Raw genomic sequence first — 10657 nt, forward strand, 5'->3', positions numbered from 1 at the left:
AATACGAGAATGGAGCTCTCGTGCGGGTGCGGATCTCTCACAGCACTGGCGCCATTCAAACATCGCGATGCGTTCGAATGCCGTGTTACGTTGTTCGAACAAATCATTCCCATTCCTTCGATCTGCCGTGAGGAATGTCAGTGACAAAACTCCTGCGGAGCGTACACGTCCAGTTTGTATAAGTATGGTATAATACCCGCCGCGATTGCTCGGTGGCTATGGTGTTGGGCTGTTGAGCACGAGGTCGCGGGATCGAATCCTGGCCAGGGCGGCCGCATTTCGATGGGGGAAAATGCAAAAACACGCGTGTAGGTTCACGTTAAAGAACCCCAGGTGGCCCAAATTTCCGGAGTCCCCCACTACGGCGTGCCTCTTAAAGATCGTGGTTTTGGCACGTAAAACCCCATAATTTATTAAGTATGGTATAACAACCATTGTTTATAAAGGCTGACATTAACACCTTCTTAAGACCATCCTGAAATAATGTTTTGGCGGTCACATCTGTTCTAAAAGCAACTTCACATTTTTTTTATCGCTGTTCTCAAGGGCAACTTCTGTACGTTGATTACTCGCCCACTTAGTGAAGTACGGAAAGTGACGGAGAAGAATTCGCATACATGTTTTGTCTGAAATGAAGTCGAAGTAAGGCTCCGAGCCCAGGACTGGAAATGCAAAAAGCCTGGAAAGACAATAAAGGAAATACGTTCGCTAGGTCGGACTCAGCGTACACGCAAAGCAAGCGCTTTCTAACAATTCGAAGGTAAACTAAAGATGTCTCGTCGTCATTTATATTATTACACAGGACAGAAGCCTTAATACACAACTCGAACGACATTCACGTGGAAAGAATACACGTGGTCTAAAAGGAATGTCAGGTGCTAGAACACAACAATCGAAAACGAGGAAAGAGGACTGGTTATCTTTGATATTGACCACATTTGCTGAAAGCTGCCTTTAGTCATGCACACACAAAAAAAAAAAACAGACACCGAAAGCAGTCTGTCGAGAACAGTTGTCATTGTACATGTCTACAATGTTTATTTCGTGTAACCCGCCATGCTCTTTCAGTTTATGTATCGTTTTTTTTTAACACATGAATGTCTAGAAAACAGCGATTTTTTTTCCTTTCTTTCATCGGCCAGGGAAAAGTTTCCTTTCTGATATATTGAAGACCTTTAGTAGCTTCTCCGGTAACAAGATTGAATAAAGCACAGCGCACGCTGTTTAACCTGTTGCAAGTGCCTTGTGCCGACACAATTTGTTGCAGAAGGTAAACCAGTGATTCAGTGAAGGTGAATTTTTTAAACTCAAGAGTGATCGTTTGAATGACGACGGTTGCCCCTATCAAAACTCAAAGCAACACGTGATCTTTGGTTGCGCAATTGGTTGCGAAATATTTTGTTTAGTTTCAAAAGCTCCGCTCGCACAATTTCTCTCCCATGCACATGGCAAAGATCCATAGCCAGAAGATGGACATAGAAAAGAGCAAGGTGGCTAAATGTATCGGCGTACATTGTACGGGGACGCGCTGCAGAACGCTGGTTGTGCGTGCTGCTCTTGCGACGTGGCATCCAGGAATGACTTACTCCTTCTTTTTGTGTTCCTTCACGTTGCAGGCATACATTTGGCCGAGCCTCGACAAGTGCTCCAAGAAGCCTCCATGCAGATGGTCGTTCCAGTCATCCAATGGGTTGCCGCAGCTCTGCGTGCAAGCGAATCAGCGTGTCGTCAAGTTGTCGCCAATTTACGCGATGATCGACTTCCTGCACAATAACGGCTACTAAGTCTGTACCGTTCCTACGTCCCGCCATTCTCGGAGTAATATAAGATAATGTGCAAGCAACAGATATTTTTACGAACGCAGATCGGGGAAGGGGCAGGGGGAAGGTGCTTGTTCGTGCCGTTTTAGCTATTCCATGACCTGATGTGAACACAAAATGTGAAATATATTTTCGTACTCAATAATAAAAATGCGAGCTTGTTACGCCGTAGGCTACCATGCGAAAACAGCGGGACTCATTAAAAAAAAGATACATGGCCTGTTTGAGGAAACTATAGTCTGTAGGACATTCGAAGCGAGATAGACTTGAGAGCGATGCATTTCGAGAGCGTGAAATGTGGCAAGTGAGGTTTACGAGTGGCTATCGGGATTTGTATATAAATGCTGTAGCGGTGGGTAATACAATGCGCCACATTTACTGATTACTTGGCTACCAAGCTTGCGACAGGCCATGCCCGACATAAACGGCCGCTCCAATACAGCCTGTTCAGGCAGTGTCGTCGCCGGTGTCTTTTGCAAGTGACTTCATTTCGTGCCACGATCCTCCACATTTTGGGTATGTGTGGAGGGTCACTTCTCAGCTTAAGATGCGCTGGCCATGTAGCTTTCACCTGATTTACGTGCTCCCCTGTTCACCTCTTAATTGCTTGTGATGACTATACGGTTTACAAGCTTCCACGGATGGTCAAATGTGCCAACGTAGATTAAATGTGCCACATGCGTCAGTCGTATTGAACATTCATAGTCGTGGACTTTTTATTTTGAATCCCATCTATTGTAATTAGGTACATCTCTTGGCGGAGCCAGGATTGTGAGGGCGACTGCTTTGACATGAATTTCTAGCGCAGTGCGTCATGAGCATAGTTGTCGAAGGTTTGCTCACACGGACGTCATATTACTGCAGAAGATGTAGTCCACGGTTGCAAAGCACAGGCGAGAACATAGGCGAGTGCGAGCTGTGATAGTAAACAAAAAAAAAAGTGGTTATACTTACGAAGTAAGCCTTTACATCTTCGTCTGTCTTGTTCAGGAAGAAGTACTCCACCGCTGTTAAGTTACCACCCCACTGGAAGAAAGCAATAAATAAGAGCTCAAAGATGCGGAAAGGGTAAACAACAGCATGCTTATCGAATGGAATGGATGCGTTCGCTTATCAGGCGTCCGAGTTTCGCACCACGGTCGCTTGCGCAATCCCATGGGAGTCTGAAAATTCTGTGCACGCGTCTCCTGAATGCTGGGTAGACAGATATTCAACCGATTTCTCGCAAATACTTCCCAATCTTGCATAGTGCACGTTGGACAGAAATACAGATTAATAATAATCAAGAACGAATCGTTCATAAATTTAACGTTTCATTTGTCCACGAGCACGTAAGCTGCCACCAGTCAATAGGAAACAAATACATTCTGAAAATAAATTAATGCAAGCGTTTTCTGCGTACTTTTTATCAACTGGCGCTGCTAGTATAGAGTTGACGCCATCTTCAAACGTATGTTTACCTCGTGCACAATATTCCATGTCTCCGTTCGCACCGCCCTCTCTTTCTCGGTGTTCCAAGCGCTTGCGTTATCTATGCTCATCTCAGTAGTTCCTTGCAGCACTGTGGAAGCTACACGAATTCTTAACCAATGGGAAGGCCGAAAGCCCCTCGAGATGTGCTCATCCGCGCCGCGTCGTCTGCTCAGCGTCTGCGTGCCATCCTGTCGGCAGGTGCTAAATAGTTGGCGGATTAACTCAAAAAAATGTTTGGCGCCATAACCGTAAGCTGCGTTTACATGCATGCGATAGCAGGGCGTTGCTTTACTTCTACGCTTTCCCTGCAATTACATTGCAGCCTCCTTAGCAAACTTTAAGGGCGAACGTCCTATTACTATGTCCACCTGTGCCACCGCGTGTGCGCGGCGTCTACTCGGCGTTTGCTCGCTACCGTCATCACGTAGCATGCTAGAGCGTGATAGTAAATTCACGATGCAGGGAACAATGAGGCTTTCATAGCGTTCCCCATCGTCAGCGCATCAGCAATGCTAATGGTGAGGCGCCATATGCTAACTAGAAGTCAAACTAGCTTTAAGGCTCAGCGCCGCGTCTGTATTGTCCTATAGCAGCGTGAAAGTAAACTGCCTATCTCAATAACTACAACAAAACATGCCTAATTATTTGACCTCAGCTTGAAGTGAGACTTGGCGATGACGGAATTTGGCACTTGTTTCTTGCTGACACCAGTGAAAAGCGCGAATTCCGATCCAAGCGGGTGGTCGGTGCTGAATGGGCGCTGCCATGTGATCACGGTGATCACATGGTGATCACCGTGATCACCATGCCCTAACCGCGATCAGCCCTAACCGTGATCACCGATATCACCGATATAGGTGATCACGGTTAGGGCTGGTTTTATCGTTACCGGCGGTAACTGCCACATTAATTTTCGGGAATACGACGTACATGCGCAAACGACATAGCATGTCACGTATCGCTGTACCGCATCATATAGCGAGCAAAACTAAAACCCTCTAGTGCAGCCAGTAATCAGCCAGTTACGCCCCGAACTATAAGGGTGTTTCAGCAAACACTTTCAAAAAGGTTGCCCGTGGCAGATAGGACAATTCTAGTTCATGAGCTGGTCTACTTGAAGAGGCGGAGATTATTTGCACAAGCAATTGAAATGCATAATCAAGTAATCAACAAAAATTAACTGATAACGTTTTAAACTAATTACCTGAAGGCCCATATTGCAATTTCCAAATTGCAGCCGTGGAGTTCGCAAGACGGATCCACTGGGAACGAATTCTCGGGATGACACCAGTTTCGAGATATTAATTCCTGAACTTTCCGGAGAAATGCATTGGCGTTCCAGTTAGTTTCTTAACAAAACGTCGATTTATGCATTGAAGCGCAAAATTAACAGGACGAGAACCGGCGTATTCAGCATGGTATGGCCGATGGCAAATTAACAGGAACGCCAATGCATTTCTCCACAAAGTTCGAGAATTAATATCTCGAAACTTGTGTCATCCTGAGAATTAGCGCCAAGTGAATCCGCCTTGGGAACTCCACGGCTACAATTTGTGAATTGCAATATGGGCCATCAGGTAATTAGTTAAAAACTTAATCATTGAATTTTTTTTGATTAGTCGATTATGCATTTCAATTTTTTGTGCAAGTAATGTCCGCCTCTTTGAGTAGACCAGCTCATTTAACTACAATTGGGCTATCTGCCTCAGGCAACCTTAAATAAATTTTGAAAGTGTTCGCTGAAACACCCTATATATGCCGCTGCGCAAGGATAATGCCTGTGTACGCCTTGTACCTTGCCAGTGCTACAATGAACTTGTGCGATGGAGTATAAGAACTTAAATATTGTGATTAGTGTTTTCAAGATTTATTTTTCTATGCAAATGATGCCCTCCTGGGCAGACAATATTTCTATAGTGACGTGATTCGAGCAACTTTTGTGGACTTTAAAAAAAAAAGGTTTGGGAAATTAAGAAAAAAAATGTGGTTGATCCCTCTTATATAGGAATCGGTATAGAACACGAAAGTGAAACGTGTCTTCACAGAAGTAGTGTAATGTTTATTGCACATTGATATATAATGTCTATTGGTGTTTTGTCGCGAAAGCGCCCTTAGGCGTTGATGCACCCACGCTGACGCCTGGTGGCACGTCTCCTCCATCACGACTACCAACGTCGATGACCATGAGCAACCGTCGTGCATATGGAAGCTGCACTACGCTGCACACGCTAGCACAACGCGAAAGACGAAGCACGTAACTGACACACTAATACAACGCGCAAGACAAAGCACGTAACTGAATCGTCACCGAGTCAAATCAGCGCGTACAGCGCGTCGTAATTGCAGCCTCCGCGATCAACTTCAGAAACATTTTCAGAGCTAATTGCGGAGGCCACGCTCCGCTGTGCTGAGTGCGGTGAACGCCACCTAGGTGGCGATGGTAGTGCTTCTTGATGCCAGCGTCCCTTCGAATGCTGGCATCGAGGCGTCGTAGTGCTGAGACCACCGAAGCGTTCACTGTCGGTGCGCGTTAGTGTCATAATGCAGTACTTCTCTTTTCTGCTCGTAGGCGGCGGCACCGCCCCGAGCAAGAGCGCGGGTACACGGAGGAGTGTTAGATATATAAGGCGCGTCTGTGTAGCTCTCTGCAAATGCGTTTGTGGCGCAATGGGTTAAACGCTCGGCGGTCTATCGTCGCGGACCGAGAGGTCGTGGGTTCGATTTCCAAATTTTGCATGTTTGTGGAACTTTTTCTTCTGGTTTCTTTCTTTGTATTATGTTCGTGTACATTGTAAGAACGTCATTCCGTATGACGTATTTCCGTCAGTGAAGTCTTGGTGGACCCCGGCATAAAACACTTTCGTGTTAAAATATCACCGCCCAAGCATTCCGTACAGATGCTCAACCAACGAAGCTGAAACGTGCGGCCCCGGTGTTTAGCAGTGGGTTAATCCCTACGCTGTATTGAAGCGTTTCTCAATTATTGGTTACATGTTTGTGTTTCTAGTGGAACGCAAGCGCCAATGGCGGGCGGATGCTGCTAACCACGACGCCGAGCTAACTCGAGATATCGTACGCATGCGACAACGGCGAGCCGAGGAGGCGGCGTTGCGGGCAGAGCAGCGTCAACGTGACAATGGCGGGAACGCGTTCGCCGGGGCCAACGCCCAGCTTTCGACGGCACGGCTGCGACGGGATGAACGAAGTCACTAATGGCGCTGCCAATGGCGCGCGCGCTTGGGTGAGACGTCGAGAACAACGTAACTGACGGCGCCGCCAATGGAGACATTTATCGAAACATGTGGCGAACGTTTTTTCGTTTCGCCTAGCCATATACAGCTTTCGCTGTAAAAAACACACTATTACCAAAGTTAAGCAGACAATTCGAAAGCACGTGTGCCGAACATAGACTTGCAACGCATTTTTTTTTCCTTCGCTTCATAGTATTTTCCTTCGCTTCGTAGTTTTCCTTCGCTTCATAATATAATTACTTCAGCGGCAAGGTGGGGGGTCTGGCCTTGTCATTGTTTAAGCGTCACCGAGTCAGGGAAGCCCCGCGTCGTCATAAACCAACAGCTTATTATCGCACCAGCAATTATCGAAAACGCAACTATGCTGATTGCCGCGCATAGTGCGCCAAGAGCCCTCACATCGCAATTCCACCTTGATCTTGAGGGCCACATCTGATGGCTTCCATGGCGCCCGCGCGCCCTTCCGAGATTCATTTTTGATGATTAAGTATCGAATATCGAATCAAATGTGGAATAGCCCGACGCCAAGTACCTATACTAGCTTACAGCAGGAATAATAAGATTTGATATTGTTAGGCATTACTTGCATTGACCAGTGCAAAAAAAAAATTCAGGGGAAAAGGCTCAGTTTTAAGCATGAATAGCCTCCCAGCAGCTTTAGATCTTCGTGCCAAGCAAGCTCTTCAAGAAAGAATCGCTTCTCTATGACTAGCTTTCCAATAACGCTCAGTAAATGGGAACCGAAAAGCAATGATATGGGGGAAAAAAAGCTGCCGAAAGACTTGTGTGGCACATGTAACAGTGCCCGTTGCGAGAAAAACATCACAGGTTCTACTGCAGAAAGGTAAAGCTGCTGCATCGCTATAGTGCTATAGAAAACACTAAACGATATACTATAAGCTAACTGGGCACGTTGTCTTGCAAGTTTCCGCCGGGAAACCGAAAACAAAGCTTGCATTGCCCAATTTGTTCCTGCACTACTGCCTCGAAAATTTTGTCGTATTCTCATTCCTGAGGATTTGCCATACTTTGTTTAGCGGATAACGAACCGTAACATTTAGTTGTTGGGAAACGTTCGTTTAGTCTTGGTCATTCGAAAATACTAAATACGAATATTATTGCGATAGCAATTATATGGACACTCAAAAGCAGATTTCTGCCGTCGCCGTCGCCGTCGCCGTGAGGTTCCGTATGACGTCGATGGAGATGAAATCGTCGCCGCGCGCCGAACGCTGTATGTGCGAGTGAAAGGGCGCGAGGGGCGCGCGCTTTCACGGGGAGTGAACGCACGGCGGAGAACAAACGCGCGTTCTGCGCCGTGCTCGCTTAAGGGCTGCAGAAGTAGACGTCTCTTTCCTCCTTTACAATCACCATATATATAGAGCAAACGCGCCTTCTTCCGACGCGCGAGAGGCCGTGGGGGAGGGGGGGGGAGGGGGAGGGAAGGGAGGCGACGTTTAGCTGCGGCACCAAGTGCCTATTTATATCAGAGGCTCCGGCAACAGTCACCAACGCCGCACGCATTTTGAGCGAACGCGGGCAAAACGCCGACGGCGTCGACAATAGTTCTGCGTGTTGCCGGTGCTGCTGCATGTCCAAGTTTATACAGCTGATAAAGCTAATATCATTACTCCGTATAGGTCTCTACAAATTTGCTATCGCAATTGATGCTTCGCCGTTCAGGTGAAACTGCGACAGCTTTTTTATTATGTAGTAGTCGACTTGTACCCGCCGTGGTTCCTCAGTGGCTATGGTGTTGGGCTGCTGAGCACGAGGTCGCGCGATCGAATCCCCGCCATGGCGGTCGCATTTCGATGGAGGCGAAATGCAAAAACACCCGTGTACTTCGATTTAGGTGCACGTTAAAGACCCCCAGGTGGTCCAAATTCCCGGAGCCCCCCACTACGGCGTGCTTCATATTTAGATCGTGGTTTTGGCACTTAAAACCCCCTAATTTAAGTACTCGATTTGTGTCCCCTATATTTTATTCCAAATCTTTAGGGGCGAAGCTCCTTATAGCGGCACCCGTTCCGTCCCCGTCGTAGTAGTAGTAGTAGTGTGTAACCAGTCTGAGAAAAAAATTCCGAAGTTGTGTCCGTAGCGCGGAATCGAACCAGGGACCCCTCGCTTCCGAGCGCGCGGCGTTAGCCCACTACGCCACGAAGCGGACATGGACAAACGCACCACGATGGCTATAAATACCCAACATTAACGAAAGGCCGCGTTTCTAGCGCGTTTCTAACGCGTTTGTGCTAGCGCGTTACGGCCCGTGTAAGAAGCTGGTGTAAGACGCTGTGGCCTCTCCACCTTACCTTCAACGCGTTTCGAACGCGCTGCCCAAAGCGGTGGCAAGTCAAGTTCAAGTCGAGGAGCGTTTATGAATACCGGGGGTATACTCTCTCAGCAGTCATGTGATGGCGTCGGCAAACGCGGTGCACGTTCCGGCATGTGTAAATGGCTGCGTGAGACGCTGTGGCCGCTCCCCCTTACTAGAGAGTACTGCACGTTTCTAACGTGTTTGTGGTAGCGTCCCCTTAAGCGGGAGATCCGATGATTCCCTCCGGAGCTTCGCCCACTCATCATCATTCACCCCGTGGATATGCTGTGATTTTTTTTTAAAGGTTTTTAGCCGGAGGCACACAAAGCCTTGTTACGCACGCGCAAACATTCACCCAGATATACGTATATGCTTTTCTATATGTCGATCTTCCGAGATTCACGCGCAGTTTCTCAAATTCATTGTCGCACATTTCTTTGCAAACGCGAGAACATTTCATTTCCACGGATTACGCGCCATTGGTTTAATTCATTGCCACATTCGTGTTGCTTGAATGAAGTGCTCGAACTACGATTCTGCTGTGCAAAACATTGAGTAAGTGCACATGTTCACGCTATATTTCATTCCTACGACACAAGAATTACGACAGGAATAAGTACACTATCCTTAGGCTATATATTCTTCCTTATACAAGGAAACTGTCTCGACGTTTGGGCAGGCCTTAGATACCAGTATGATAAAGTTTTCTTGTTCAAAGAAACTCGACGATGAAATTTTGGAGCTTTCTCTCTTTGTAACTGATAGCTCTTCCGCGGAGTCAATTGAACAAACATTTTAGATGGAGTAATAATTACCTATTGAATATTATTTTTTTGCCGCATGGGCTTGCATTATTACGTCGAAGTGTGACGCCGGTGCAACTTCGGGCGTTTTCGTTCAGTGCGTTCCTCCAAACTACTGGGTTTCTCATTAAAAAAAAACCTTGCGGAGATTGTCTGTGGCCTCTGGAGCATTTCGCAGTCGATAATGCAGTCGACACAGTCATTTCTAAATAAATAAATCGTTAAACAGAAAGGCATCTAACAATATAATGCGAGTATTATTGTCACGTTACGTACACGCCTGAAGCGACTCGGACGGAACATAAGACAGCGCATGCGCAAGAGGGGCACTAGAAGTGCAGAGTCCCCAACTTCGATGCTGCACTGTCGCTCAAGGCTATGTTGCAAGCACTGGCAATTTCTCCCAGTTACAGATAACTGAATCATTACAATCATTACACTCATTACAGGCAACGCAATCGCCAACTGAAACCTTATAAGGAGTTTTCTTACATCGGCAAGTTTTCCTTTTGCAAGGTGCATCTGCTTAAGGTGAGGAGAAATACTCTTCTTGTCTGGGCCGGGCGCCGTGAACTCGGTCATGCGGGCTTTAATCTGAAAGAATTGCGACCATTGAACGGCTGATTATTTTAAATAATACATTATGCACAACAATACATCGTCCGCCCACAGTCACTACAATGACTATAGAGTAAATCCATTGCGCGCAACATCGCATTGAAATGCGTACATTGTCTAGCTTTTCGCCGGTGACCGTGTCCCACCGGCGACTATGCAAGCCACTGCCGTCGCACTTTCTATGCCACTTGCTTGTGTGGTGCAAATTCGGTCAATGCCGAGTCATATTTGTGACTCAGATTCAAATGTTTGTCAGTGTTTGCTTGCTCTCCGTTACCTCCACGTAACATCTGGCAGAGGTGGTGCTTCGCTGTATACCGGATATCCCCCCTCTCCTCCCTAGTGCCATTAATTAGCCAAGACATAGTCGTGAAG

At 46.9% G+C, this 10657-nt stretch overlaps 1 protein-coding gene across 1 annotated transcript in view; it reads right to left on the reverse strand.

Annotated features, from left to right (window-relative positions):
- LOC119445968 (uncharacterized) overlaps positions 1 to 10254 on the reverse strand; it is a 46595-nt gene extending 36341 nt beyond the window's left edge. The window contains exons 1-4 of the mRNA XM_037710271.2: positions 10157 to 10254; positions 2775 to 2846; positions 1587 to 1702; positions 618 to 679 (exon numbers count right to left, since the gene is read on the reverse strand). Coding sequence (XP_037566199.2) covers positions 618 to 679; positions 1587 to 1702; positions 2775 to 2846; positions 10157 to 10246 — 340 coding nt within the window. The 5' untranslated portion in view covers positions 10247 to 10254. The remainder of the gene's footprint in view (positions 1 to 617; positions 680 to 1586; positions 1703 to 2774; positions 2847 to 10156) is intronic.
- Positions 10255 to 10657: the final 403 nt, after the last annotated feature.

The sequence above is a fragment of the Dermacentor silvarum genome, chromosome 3 (assembly GCF_013339745.2).
Source record: "Dermacentor silvarum isolate Dsil-2018 chromosome 3, BIME_Dsil_1.4, whole genome shotgun sequence".
Lineage (NCBI taxonomy): Eukaryota > Metazoa > Arthropoda > Arachnida > Ixodida > Ixodidae > Dermacentor > Dermacentor silvarum.